This window comes from Mesocricetus auratus, unplaced genomic scaffold, assembly GCF_017639785.1.
Source record: "Mesocricetus auratus isolate SY011 unplaced genomic scaffold, BCM_Maur_2.0 Super-Scaffold_100003, whole genome shotgun sequence".
NCBI lineage: Eukaryota > Metazoa > Chordata > Mammalia > Rodentia > Cricetidae > Mesocricetus > Mesocricetus auratus.
This window is the reverse complement of record NW_024429188.1, coordinates 28,140,911-28,156,178: the sequence shown is the minus strand read 5'-3', so window position 1 is coordinate 28,156,178 and position 15,268 is coordinate 28,140,911. Positions and strand designations below refer to the sequence as shown.

The following is a 15,268-nucleotide window of genomic DNA, read 5'->3' as shown; positions in this document are numbered from 1 at the left end:
ATATATGGCTTTGTTGGAGTAGGTGTGGCCTTGCTGGAGGAAGTTTGCCACTGTGGGGTTTGGCTTTGCAGTATCCTTTGCTCAAGCTTTGCTCAGTGCAGCACTCAGACCACGTAGTGTTGCCTGCAAGCTAAGATGTAGGACACTTATCTACTTCTCCAGCACCATATCTGTCTGCATGCCGCCATGTTGTACCATGGTGATAATGGACTAAACCTCTAAAAATGTAAGCCACCCCAATTAAATATTTTCTATAAGAGTTACTGTGGTCATGGTCTCTCTTCACAGCAATAGAAATCCTAGCTGAGACAGCAAAAAGTCAACATAAAACAAACATTTCTAATATATGTAAAAATACTTCCTCGGAGAAGGTAAGGCCTCCCCTAGGAAATCTACTAAGTCTGCTCCATCATCTCGTTGAGGCAGGACCAAGACACCTCTCCACCCAAATACCACTGTGTCTAGGTTGGACAAGGTATTTCTCTGTATAGAATGGACTCCACTAAGTCAGTTTGTACATTAGAGTTATATCTTGGACCCACTGCCAGAGGCCTCATATATTGTCCCAGCCATACCACTGTCACCTATATTCAGGGAGTCTAGTTCAGTCTTATGCTGGTTCCCCATTTGTCAGACATGAGTCAGTGATCTCTCACTAGCTCTGGTCAGCTGATGCTGTGGGTTTCCCCATCATGGTCTTGACTCCTTTGCTCCTCCCTCACTTCAATTGTACTCCAGGAGGTTGTCCCAATGGTTAGTTGTAGTTTCCTGCATCTGCTTACATATGTTTCTGGCAGAGAATTCTGATTTTTCTAAGGTTGTGGATTGTAGGCTGGGTATCTTTTGCTTTATGTCTGGTATCCACTTATGAGTGAGTACATACTCTATTTGTCTTTCTGGTTTTGGGTTAACTAACTCTAGTTCTGTCCATTTGCCTGAAAATTTTAGGATGGCAACTGGGGTAGGGAATGGGAAAGCAGGAGTAGAGGAGGGAGGGGGAACTGGGATTGGAATGTAAAAAAATTAATTAAAAGCAATAAAATAAAAATGACAAAAATCACATTATAATAAAAATAGTCAATAGTATTTAACAATGCTTAACTGCTTAACTCCTACACTAGGGCCCCCACAAAGAGTTGGGTCTCTTTCACCCATATGACATGTATGCTACATTTAAAACAATTACATAAAAGAATGACATGCGCTATATTATCTATGTCATACTGTACAATAAATTATATTCAGCAGCTTTAATTAGCAAATATGTTTTTCTTTTTTATTATTTTAATTTTAAATAGCTTGTTTTACATGTCAATCCCAGTTCCCTCTCTCTCCCATCCTCCTGCAACCCCCCAGAATCCCCCCAGCCTCCCACCCTATCGCCATTTCCTTCCACATAGGGGATATCTAGAGTCTGTCATTTCACTCAGGGCAGGGTCCAGGCACTCCCCTAAAGAGTCCAGGCTGAGAGAGCATCCCTCTTTGTGCTATGGGCACACAATGACTGTTTGTATGCCAGGGATAAACACTGATCCACTGCCCAGGGCCCCATAGGTTATCCAGGCCTCATCAGTGACTCTCACACTTAGGGGGTCTGGATCAGTCCCATGCTGGTCTCCCAGCTAACGGTCTGGGGTCCAAGAGCTCTCCCCTGTTCAGATCAGCTGTCTCTACTGGTTTTGCCAGCCCATTCTTTGCCAATTTGCTCATCGCTCCTCTCTCTCTGTCACTGGGTTCCATGGGTTCAGTTCAGTGTTTAACTGTGGGTGTTTGCCTCTGCTTCCATCAGTCACTGGATGAAGGCTCCAGGATGGTTATGGACATCAAGTTCATTATCAGGAATGGGCATTCGAGGTGGTCTCTCTCTACTATTGCTTAGCTTGCCAGCTGGTATCATCCCTTTAGATCACTAGAGTTCACAATGGTGCCTGATCTATCTTATAACCTATGATTCCCTCTTCCCCCTATTCTACCCCCCACTCAACATTCCTGTTCCCCCATGACCTACTCTCTCTTCCTCTTCTCCCCCTCTCTTCTTCCCAGCTCCCACTCCCCCCCACCCCTCTCTGTGTCCCCCATCTGTTCAGAAGATCTTGCCTCATTCCTCTTCTCTGGGGTACCATGCATATATCTTAGGTTCTTTCCTGTTTCCCAGACTCTCTGTCAGTGGAAGTGCAGACTGGCACTATCCTGATCCATGTCTAAAATCCATATATGAGTGAGTACATACCATGTTTGTCTTTTTGTGACTGGGTTACCTCACTCAGGATGGTTTCTTCTAGTGTCATCCATTTACCTGCAAATTTCAAGATTCCATAATAAAAGGAATCAGGTTAGTGGTTACCAGTACCTGATAATAATTTCCTCATACCTAGTCCAAGAGGTGCCCTTACTGTTAGGAAAAGCAATGCTTCCATTGCTTCACGAGTGTTTAGGGTGTGCAGGATCCTGTTACTTTTTAGGGGTTAGGGACTTATGGTCTAATATGTCATTAATAAAGTGAAATTAAGAAGATGCCAATTTACTTGTATAGTGGAAAAGTATTTGAATTTAAACCTGTAGTATTTCAGATGGTAGTAAAATACCTTTATAGATTGGGGGGGGGCATTTGAAATTGTGAAACTGAAGGGAGAAGACAAGCTGAATATAAACTTTTTGTATTTTGTCAGGATTTAAGTGTTAATTGAAGTATTAGAGTAGGTAAAGCAATTTTCTGTTAGGAAATACAATTGACAACATTAAGTGATTTATAGGCATCTAGATTGATGTAGTATACAAAGATCCACTTCTTATTTACTGACATGATTTAACATGATGCCGTTAGATGGCTATACCATTATCTTTAATATTTTATCATATACTTGAAACTTAAGAATCATTGTCATAGAAAATTAATTATCTCTCACTTGAAAGTTATTGGAGATTTTTAGCTTGTTATTGACAATTGCGGATCTTTATGTCTCAGTAATGCTTACACTGAATAGCCTGATATTTCTTTTGACTTGCTTAGGAATTTTCTGGATTAACCAGAAGTTAACAAATAATGGCTTACTCCTTATTTCTGTGGAGTTAAGAGCCAAGAAGTATTTTAAATGTTTGAAAAATATTTTAAAATTTGTGACACATGGCAGTTATGCAAAATTCAAATTTTCATGTCCTTACATAGAATGTAGACATTTTTGCATTTTTATATACCTGTCTGATGTGAGGGTGGGGGAGAGTATATGCTGCAACACATATGTGGATGTCAGAGGACAACTTGCAGAATGGTTTCTCTTCAACTATATGGATCCTGAGGGTAGAACTTAGATTGGCACTCTTGGGGACAAGTTGCCTAAATCACTGAACATTCTCACAGGCCTGTTTAATCCATAGCTACATACAAATTCACTTGAATGCCTGCTTTAATGCTATAACAGAAGAATTAGTTATAACAGAGACCTTTGAAATGTAAATATTTACTCTTGGATGTGCTATAGAAAAGTGTACTTATCACTGGCATATGATGTATACAAACTTCTGTGTCATAAGGAAAATACTAAAAACCAAGTACCAGAAGATCAGAAGTTTGTCTGGCATGATGGTGCTCTTCTGTAATTCCCACACTTGAAAGGTTGAGGCAAGAGGATGATGAGTTCTAGATCAGCCTTGGCTTTATGGTTAGACCCTGTACGAAACAAACATACAAATATCAACAATAAAAGTAGCAGAAATGCGTATCTTACACAATTATTTTAATAATTCTTTTATTCCCTCCATAACTGTTTTTCTTTAATATCTACCACTATTTCACATTACTTAAGATATTATATATATATTACTTATTTAAATAATTTCCCTCCACAATTGTTTATTCTTTAATATCTATCACTATTTCTCATTACTTAAGGTATTATATATTTTATTCATTTAAATAAAATGGCACAGAAATAATTTTGGTTTCCCCTCTAGGTTATTACCTTCAGAGGTCTAACAGAATAAACCTTTTCAGGTGTGCTGGTTCATGTCACACCCTTAGGGGCCAGGAGAATCTGTGTGAGTTCCAGGATAACCAAGGCTACACTGTATGACTCTGTCTCAAGACAAAGCAAGTCAAGACAGGACAAGACACAGCTCTTACAAAAAAACTCTGGCATCTGAGGGGGTTCTAATGCTTTAGGAGATACCATAAGAAGGGAGGGGTTCCAAGGATTACCTCATCTCTAGAGTACACTACAGGAACTTTTGGCCTTCTAAAACTTATAGTTATAAGGGATTTGGTAAAGAAACTAAACATTAGGAGTGGTAAAGGTAATAAGCGAGGTGGCCAGAGGTTATTGTAATGGTATATCCACATGCAGGGGAAGGCTGAGAAGTGAGCAGCTTACCTAATCATCCATGACATCCTTGCGACTGAAAAGTAAAGGCAGTGTGGATCTTCACATATTAAAATGTAGCCTTCAGTGTTTTAAAACTAATAGCTAACTGTAATTGAATCTCAGGGGATTTTTAGAACAGCTACAAAGAATAGGAGGCTGGGGGAAAGAGGGCAAGTATTTATAGAAACAACAAAGGACATGCTTAAAGAACTGCCATCACAAAGTTTAATAGTATAGCAAAATCTTAATAATTTTAATTTCAAAATTCTACCAATAAAATAAATAGTACACTATCTTTCTTTCTTAAGTTGCAATTATTATTTCTAAATGCATTAAACCATACTGACCAACTGGAAAGAAAGCCAGACAAATCAGATGAACCAAACCATATGGGAGGGAGATGGCAAACCTTTGTTAACACATTCTTGATCTTAATTACTGATCTCAAGAACTATTATAGCTGTTTTAATTTAAAATTTCCTCAAGGCCCAAGAAGTTAGAGTTACCATAGATAATTTCAGTGTGGTAAAAGAAAGGTATAAAAGGTTAAATAAGTTGCCTACGATCAGGTAGTAATTGGAAAGCCAGGCCTAAATTCCAAAGTCTGAACTATACTTTCACATTTTTTTAGAACTCTTTATCAAATTGTGTATAACTCCTCATTTATTTATTCATTTATTCACTTGTTTTTTTTCTTTTTTTATCTTAAGACTTTATTGGTTGAGGATCAGTAAACAGACATTTCAATTCATATAAGTTTCTGAACACACATCCAAAAAATTGAAAGAGCAATGCCAGCATGTGTATATATGTACTACTCGTATGCCTGGCTCCTGTTTAAATCAGAATAGGGTGTCAGATCCCTTTGCTGGGGCATTCTCTGGTAAGATAAGGTCATGTAGAAATACATAGATTAATAGTTATGGGTTAATAATTAAGAGAGAGCTGGCCAGTAAGAAGCCGGAGTCATCAGCTAAACAGTTTCTAACTAATGTAAGACTGTGTTTATTTGGGGCTGAAGGAACAGGTGGAAAGAAAATCTGTCTTCAATTGCACTCAGATATGGGGCAAGATTTTCTATGTAAAACCTGACAAAAGCTTTAAAAGGGATTCTAAACACAAAAGAACAGAGACAAGCATAGTTTCTTGGTTGCAGCGTTTTCTCAGGTGGACTCGCTTTGTGAGAGGTAAGAAGATGCTTGTCTCCTTTAAGAGAGGCTTCCTGACTCAGCCTTAGAAACAAAAACATAGGCTTGGAAGAGAAAAGAAAAAGGATAGAGAAATTCTTTACAAAAGAGTTAGAGTAGCTGGGTATGGTCTCACATGCCTTTAATCCCAGCACTTGGCAGAAGCAGGCAGATCTCTGATTTCAAGTCCATCCTGGTTTACAGAGTGAATTCCAGGTCAGGCAAAAATACACAGAGAAACCCTGTGTCAAAAAGCCAAAAACAAATAAAAGAAAAAGAAATAGAGTAATAAAAAAGCCAGGAAAAGATGGAAAACATACAGAGTCTGGATATTGTATGTTATTATGTTGTCTTTGAATTATTTGCTGAGGAAGAAGCAACAGCTGCTACAGACATTTGATTATAAATACTGCTGGATTAATCCAACTTATATATTTTAAAAATGTCTTTACTTCAAAATTTAAGTCTAAGGACATTTTACTTGGGAAAAGAGATTCTGCTTTTGTTTCCACAGAAGATGAAAAGCTGTGGATTCCTTCTAGACTAATATAGTTTGATTAAGCAAGACCTCCTGAAGCAGTGGCCCAGGTGGTCCAAAATCCAAAACAGCTGAATTGATGCAGACTCAAGACTAGTACAGCCAGAATTTGGACAGATTTCTGTGTTTTATCAGCATTCCTATGGTATTGACAGTTCCCCCAAACAGCACGAAGCAGTTTGGAGAGAACAACTCCCAGATTCCCAAACATTGTTTATAAATATTTATTTTCATTTAAATGGGGTTGATTATAAATGGTTATTGATCACAATAAGATGTCTCTGTCAATTATAGAGTATATATGTTATCCTTCTAAGGTCTTTCATGGAGTTGAAGACAGATAGTTATGGTTATGGTTTTCCTTAGTTATGATAAAAGATAAATTTCATATAAAAATTCAGACTCACAAAGATAGGACAGATGATAGAATATTTCCTTTAAATTTTGTCAAATGTTAATGGACTACATATTGATAACTATGGTTCTTACTTCATAACTGTTTTGCTATATATTTTACTATGTTAAAGTTAATCCTTATTATTTAGAAGAGATGATGGGGGAATGTCCTTATGTATATATTCTTCTCTTATTGGTTGATGAATAAAACAGGTATTGGCCAGTAGCCAGGCAGGAAGTATAGGGGGGTCTATGAGATTAGAATTCTGGGGACAGGAAGGAAGAGAGAAGCCTTCAGGGAGATGCCATGTAGCTGCTGAAGGAATAACATACCGGAGCATTCTCTGGTAAGATAATGCCATGTAGAAATATGTAGATTAATAGTGATGGGGTAATAATTAAGAGAGAGAACTAGCCAGTGAGAAGCCTGAACTATAAGTCAAACAGTTTCTAATTAATATAAGACTTTGTGTGTTTATTTGGGGCTGAAGGGCAGTTGGATCATGTGGAAAGAAACTCTGTCTTCACCCTTTGGGACTGGAGCCCCAATTTGAGTGTTGAGAATTCAGTCCAGGTCCTCTGCAAGAGCAGCAAGTGCTCTGAACTGCTGAGCCAGCTCTCCAGCCCTTCTGTTTATTTTAAACAGTTATTATACTCATGTACCAGTTCCAAATTTGTCCACAGATTATCCTTAAAGAAGATCTCACATAACTGTCAAATGGTATAATCTTTTACATCCATCATTTCAGTTTTGTACCACGTCCATCATATCCTTAAATTTTCTTTCTTCTAGAACATTATCAAAGTTGTTAGGAAAACTGACCACTATAACACAAAGTTCTGACAGGAAACAAACCAAAAAGTGTTTTTGTTATTTGTTTGTAAATGGTTCTGCTGAAAGCATGAGACCAGAAATAATTCAAGATAATCTAGACAGAAATACATGACTAGATTCTGAATTGTTGTTTAGTATGGTTTGTACTGAAGAATATAAAACTAGTTCCCTCTGGACTCTCAGACAATGACACTCTCACTTGAGTCAGTATCCTACTATCTTCTGGATATACCAAAAAATGAATAACCAGTGAATGACTTCACCTCTTAAAAATTACTTACACTTAAAGATTAGGATGGGATTGGATTTCCCCCTTTAAAAAATGTTTCTAGAGCTCCTAAGAAACTCACATTTACAAAAGAGTTTATAAGAACATTCCTCTGGCTTGTAGAAAAAGGGATACAGGGCATCTTGAGAAACATGACACATGATCAGTTGGGCTTGACTATTTTGTCTTCTGCTCTGGAGGCTGGACTCTAGTTTTCAATGTCTCTGTTTCATGCAGATAAATCTTCATTAGTTCCTTGGTTAGTTACCCCAGCTTGTTTGCCTTTTGCTATCCTTTTCCCTTTTATTTGCACTCTTTTTGTCTGATGACTTATTTGAGCAACATACGATGCTGGAAGATCATATTGACTGTCCTGCTATAGTAATATACAATGAGTAGCTAAAATGATCAGTTTTGAGCTGTAACTTTTATTTAAGTGTTTGCAGAATATTTCCTGATGCTACCTTGACAGGGTTGGCTTTGACTTACCAGCCTTGCAAGGTAGCACTGAGGCTCCTCCTTGGCCCTTCCATGCTGACCTTTCTCTTGGTGATCATGGGGTTGGGAAGACCACCTGAGTGGTGGGAGAACTATATGGAACTGGAGTAGAGTCATAACCATGACCCTTGGTTTCCCTACACCACTGGCCAGACACCCCAGCCTTTGACAAATGTGACTCTGTCATTATTTAAAGGCTATGCTTTCCTGTAGTCATTACTTTATGCATATATATACATATCAAGAAATATATTTAATAACATTGTGGTCTATATGTTAAACATAGTTTAGAAAACAAAAAATTCAGAGGTGGAAAAGTAAGCAGAGAATATCATATAATGTTATATATATGCATATATATATAATAACAGTTATATATGTGTGTATATAACAACATGGTTTTATATATGTAATGAGATAAAATACAAGATAAGCTACATAATTATACTTATTTTACCAAATTTAGGACATCTTAACTCACTATAAAAGCCAAACAATTTTCTTGATACCTTGTTATGCACTAATTATTTAATTTATATTCAAAGTGCTGAGTCTTTTAAAATTATGTTTTATATTTGGTGAATTAAAATAAAAATACTTCCCAGACTGGTCTGGATACACACACACACACACACACACACACACACACACACACACACACACACACACACACACACACACAGTCTCTCCCTCTCTCTGGAACATGACATTTCTGTCAAGTCGTAATTTTTAAATTGTACTTATCCTACCAAAAGCAATGGAAACATGCTAATTTAAAGGACAAGTCTGAAGTGAATAAAGGCTGAAGTAAAAATGTAAGGTAATTGAAAGACTATTAAACTAAATATAAATAGATTTTATGTAAAAGTCTCAACACTGAGCACTGGAGAGGTATCTCAACACCAATATGATGGCTCACATCCATCTGAAATGCCAATTATAAGGGGTCTAATGGAGGGATTTAATGGATGGATCTAATGTCCTCTTCTGGTCTCCTTGAGCACCAGACATGTATGTGGTACACATACATACAGACATAACACCTATACACATATGGCATATTGGTTTACTAGAGTTTTCAGGCACTAATGTAAACTAAAAGAAACTAAGGCATATGTTCTCTTCTGAACATATTTGTTAGGAGAGCAAAGTCTAAATCTGTATGGGCCATTAAATCTTTCAGTGGACTTAATAATGTTTACCCTGCACAGACTGCATACATATATAGAAGAAAAATTAATTACTTCCTAAGAATTAGTCTGATAGGTACTATAAGGTATGCATATCTATATGTAATCTGGCCTAAATTCCGTACTATGATTTCAAAGAAAAAGTACACCTTGATTAGCTAATGAGGGAAGGTGTCACTACTTATATTGAGGAGTGAGTCTAAGTTTTGTATTTTAGATAATACAGAGAAAGTTATCTGAGACTTAGACATATAAATGTTCTAAGCATACTTAAGGGAAAACTAGAGGCAATTTTGACAGGATTAGTTATAGAGATAGGGTCTCACATGTATCTCTGACTATGTAGACTTTACTGGTCTCAAACTCACAGTGATCTATCGGCCTCTGCCTCCTGAGTGCTGGGATTAAACGTGTGCACTACCACTAATAGTTAATATATTACTTTTCAAGAAGGCAGGATCTAGTTACAGAACAGTGGTTCTCAATCTTTCTAGTAGTGTGATCCTTTAATACAGTTCTTCATTGCTACTTTATAACTCTTAATTTTCCTACTGTTATGAATTGTAATGTAAATATTTATGGAACCATAGATTTGCCGAAGGGGTTGTAACCCACAGGTCTACAACAATTATTTAGTGCTAGACTAGGTAGATAAATGGAAGAGGTGGGACCTGGCTGAGAAACAATATTGAGAAGAAATCATTTTTAGAGAAGTATAAACCTTTAAGTGTTTCACACAAAACACACACACACACACACACACACACACACACACACACACACACACACACCAGATGAAAGGAGACTAAAAGAGCAAGGATCAGAGTTGAAGAAAGGCATTGAACCTTGGCAGTTACACCATCAAGAGACAACCTGAAATAGACAGCTTGGCTTGGGGTGATGTGCATAGTAGGCTAAAAACCCTGTGTCTTTAAGGAAATCATTTTGTTTAAAACAAGATTCTGATCTGTTGATGTTTGCCCCTATATGTCTAGGTGAGATATTGACTAGGATAGGTATTGACTTTTGCTTCCATGGTTTCATCTTCTTCAGGAAGAAGGCAATCCCAGATGACATCTCTTACCTCTACCATTCTGACCTCTGGAGTGGCAGCTGCTCTTTGAAAAGCCTAGCCCTTGCTTCATAGTCCTTTCCTTTGTGGTTCCCACTAATGACAGAAATAGGCTTGATTCTTTCTAAAGAGATTGATTAAATATTAAAGAAGAACAAGGAGAAATTAGAACAAAATAAAATCAAGAAGTCCTGCCAGATGTTTTAGCATCTTTGATATTACTGTCTCCAGTGAAGCTATCCTCAACTCTTACTTCTCCTTTCCCCACATTTGCCAATGATATCCCCTTAAAATCCAGCACCCGGCTTAACTCTTTCAAGTCATCATTTGTACATGGATGAATTAGCCTTTACTGTATTGGCTTTTTCCTAATGCCTTCCCTGAATAATTTCACTTGAAAGGTTAGGAGACATCTGGGACTTAAACTCTTGGTTTCTTATAACAGCGTATGCAGAGGACTTCAAGGTGAAATCCCAGTGAGAGGGATTTCTGGGATAGTTCTGTACCCTAATTTAGCTTGAAGAGTTAGCCTTTTTATTGGCACATATTAATTATATAGTAGTGGATTTTATTATACTTTTATATATGTATATAATGTATTTTATCATATTCATCCTCCATTACCCTCCTTCTTATAGGCTTATATCAGCATTTTATAGATTTATTTTTACAGAGAGCCTCTCCTTTGAATCACATACTTTTAACACCCTTCAGGGTATACAGAGTATACTTTGTGATGAATTTGATATAGAAAATGTTTTATCAGCCGAATGTTGGTGGCACACGCCTTTAAGCCCAGCTCTTGGGAGTCAGAGGCAGGCGGATCTCTGTGAGTTCAAGGCCAGCCTGGCCTACAGAGTGAGTTCCAGGACAGCTTCCAAAACAATACAGAGAAACCCTGTCTCGAAAAACCAAAAAAAACAAAAAAAAAACAACAAAAAAAAAAAAACAAAAAAAGAATATGTCTTATCTAGTTGTGAAGTTTCAGTCATTTATTCTTGATTCCCCTACTGAGCTTCAGTGAAGTTTCTTAATGGACTGATAGATCATATCTTTTCACCACACACACACACACACACACACACACACACACACACACACACACACACACACACACACACACCTGCATTTAGCTGCTTAGAAACACATTGAGGGCTTGACAAATGACTAGTAAATAGTAGCTTCATGGTTTATACTTGTAAGAAATTTAAGCATTAACTATATACATTGGCTTCTGCATATATTATATGTTTATGCTTTTTCCATCTATAAAACAATTGCAATTTGTATATTTCCTTTCTTTCTCTTACACTTTTGTTGTCAGGATTCCATGGTCTTTGATTCATGATGTTTATTGGAAGTAATTGTGGGCTGCTTTGCCTCAAGGAAAATTTGATTATGGGCACTGCTGTTTGACACCATTCAGGAAAATGCTACATGGTGAAGGGTATTGTACTTGTCACAGAATGCTAAAGAAAGAAAGGCACAGACAGGCAAGCTAATAATATGCTAGCCTGGTTATTAACATCCAGCCTTTGGCATTTTTGCTTGTCATCTTTTGTTGATAAGTCTGTCCTCCTAAAAGATAAGCATGTGGCCAATTTGATGAGTTTTATTGGGAAAGGGCAAAAACTAATGCCAGATAAAGAAGGTCACAGTTAAGTTGATAGAGACAGTCCACGCTTTCCAAAATACTGTTTCTATCCTCTGAGGTTAGGTGTCTGTGATCGAGAAAATAGTTTTGTCAGAGAGCAAGATTGGAATGCATTGAAATGAAATGCTCACCCTGACTACATCAGCTGTAATGGAGCTTATCTGATGTAGTGACTCAGCCTCTGTGAATCTGACTGTGTATGTGCTCTGTTTTGTACAGAGAATCATCATCCAGGACCTGCCAGAAGCCACAAGAAAAAAATGGGGAGGGGTAAGTTTCTCTTTCCTTTTCAAATGACTTAGATTCTCTTAATGGTAATCTAGTGTACCCAGGGAAATTGAGACTAGAAGTATGTTTATAGACACTTACATTGTGTTTTTTCTTGGTGATGGAAAATTTGGTCTGATCCAATGCTGTGCAGAAAAAGACCAACATACTATATATTCCACACTGGTTCTTTTATATCTTCTGATACTTGGTTTTGGTGGTGGTGGTGGTGGTGGTGGTGGTGGTGGTGTGTGTGTGTGTGTGTGTGTGTGTGTGTATGTGTGTGTATGTGTGTGTGTACGCATGTGCATGTGTATATATCTCCCAATATAGGTAGAAATAGTTCAAATTTAACACTATATAATTCTTCCCAAATTACCCATATGCCTTTATGGTATCTAGGTTTTTGTTAATTGTAACACAAATGGGCTGGATGAGTAACTAAGAGCCCTTAACTTATTTACTGCTCATTCAAGGACCTGGATTTGGTTCACCGTAGCAACACCAGGCACCTCACAATTGTCTGTAACTCCAGTTTCAGGTTTTCCAGTACTCTGTGGCCTCTGTAGGCATGTGTGTATGTGTTGAACTCACAAATTCATTCAGGCACACAAATATACACATACATAAAACAAATTACTAAATATTTAAAAAATTTTAAAAGAAAATAACACAAATAAAAAAGCTCATTTCATGCAGTCATTTTTTTAGTTTGATAAAAATGAAATAAACACAACACAATTAATGTATTCTCTTCTCTTTTTGGTTGTGAGCTTTTAATGGCTGAGTCCTCTCTCCAGCCAGTATTCTAATCTCTTAAGGGATATGGTAAAAAAAATCCCTAAGCTCAGAAAAAATACATAAATAACAACAACAAAATATAACAATCACTGGTCGTCAGTCCTTCATAGACTAAGATTCTTGAAAGTCGGGAACATGGTTGAGTTCTCTGGGGTAAAAAAAAGACAAGAAAATGCATTTGACCAAGAGTTACATGGCAGTACGAGGAAAATGACTTACAGTGCACGCAGTACATCTCAGTTCTTTGCAATTCTGAATGTCAACTTTGGCATAAAGGTCCATATTTTCAAACAAGGAATAGCTCTTCAAATTGACAAGCTGTAAAGTGACAGTCTCATAACATATGGCCTAATTTTATTTGGAAGCTCCCTGCTTTGTATAGTTCAAGTAAGGGCATTGATTTAAAGTCAATTAATTATTTCATTTTCTTGCCTCTATTAGGTCGGAGAGTCTCTTTATTATGGTGACATTTGTGTTGCTGCAGTTTAAATGATGTCACTCTTTTATTGTAAGCACTTATCTTCCTAATTTTATAACAGTAATACAAATCTACTTGGGGCTGACAGCTATCATTATTTATTCCTGGCATGTGTTTTCCACTAGAAAAAAATGGGCTGTTTAATGGACATGTTACTTCTTAAAACTCACTAAAGAAAAATTTTGTCATTAATGTAGTCTCTTTTTTACCTCTTGTATAGATTTGAGAATATAACACTTGGTGCATAAATTTACTTTTTAAATTACTTTCTATTATTTAAAATAGCTTTTACACAATTTTGCACATGTACACAACGTATAGTGACCACACTAACCTCTTACCTTCTCACCATCTCTTTTAACTCCCATTGTCCCTATACATCTCTGTCATGTTTATATTTGTTCATTTTGTTTTGTGACTGTCTTAGTTAGAGTTTCTGTAGCTGTGAAGAAACACAACGACTTTGGCAACTCTTATGAAGGAAAACATTTAATTGTGGTAGCTTGCTTGCGCTTCAGAGGTTTAGTCCCTTATCATCATGGTGGGAAACAAGGCCGCATGCAGGCAGACATGATCCTGGAGCTGAGAGTCCATAACATGTTGATCCAAAGGCAAGAGGAAGTGAACTGAGACACAGGGTGTGACTTGAGCATATATGAGACTTCAAAACCCCCCTCCACAATGACACATTATCTCCAACAATGCCATATCTACTCCAACAAAGCCACATGTCCTAAAAGTGCCACTCCTTTTGGGAACTATTTTCTTTCAAACTACCACAGTGACCCACTGAGATTAAGCAGGGCACCTATGTGATCATGGGTTTGGAGCTAATGGCTGGAACTTGGTGGGCTCATAAACAGTTATACAACTAAAGACAGTGCCATTTCCTTTCCTAGAGCCTGTCATTAAACTAATAGTTCAGAGGTAAAATAAAGGGCCCAATGATCATCCCTTCCTGGATGGTTTATAACACTGATCTTTTGAGGGCCCGGTTCAGGTACCTACATGTGTTATGATATACTGATTGCAATGGTTATGTTAAGTCCATAGAATGGTATTTCACAGCTCTGTACCATGTATTCTGGCTTTTACATGCTTCCTAATTCCCTCCTGCACAGTACTTTCTTAGCTTTAGAACTGGTTCTTTAGGACTGAACCCACAAACATTGTTTATTCTCTACATTCTGGCCAGCCATGAGACTGCATTCACCATCTTTCATTGTCAGAGGTGGCTGCTTTGATTAAGACTAGGAGTGGCTCTCGTCTGTGGGAATAAGCATTGCTATTTATCAACATATGTGTTTTTCATGGTTTCTTAATCTCAAAATTATTGACCCTTTTAAATTGAGTCGAAAGTGACGTAAGTATGGCCACTTTAAAGTATGTAGGTCAGCCAACAATTTCTAAACCACTTTGATCAGTCACAAAGACCCCATGCCCAGTAATCTTTATATTTCCTCCACCTTGAAGACACTGGAAATTTCTACTCTGCTTTCTGTCTCTATACATTCAGCTAGTTTAGATATTTCATATAAATAGAACCATGTTGTGTGATACTTGAGTTCCCTAATGATATATACTATAAAGCAGCAGGTCTCAACCTATGGATTATGACTCTTTTGGTATTGAAAAACCGTTTCACAGGGGACACATATCAGATATCCTGTGTATCAGATGTTTATATTATGATTCATAACAGTAACAAAATTACAGTTATGAAGTA

At 37.2% G+C, this 15,268-nt stretch overlaps 1 protein-coding gene across 1 annotated transcript in view; it reads left to right on the top strand.

The window, feature by feature from the left end:
- The window catches only part of Prrg1 (proline rich and Gla domain 1), a 105,690-nt gene that overhangs the window by 52,045 nt on the left and 38,377 nt on the right, over positions 1 to 15,268 (top strand). The window contains exon 2 of the mRNA XM_005087124.4: positions 12,216 to 12,266. Within this exon, the coding sequence (XP_005087181.1) occupies positions 12,257 to 12,266 (10 nt within the window). The 5' untranslated portion in view covers positions 12,216 to 12,256. The remainder of the gene's footprint in view (positions 1 to 12,215; positions 12,267 to 15,268) is intronic.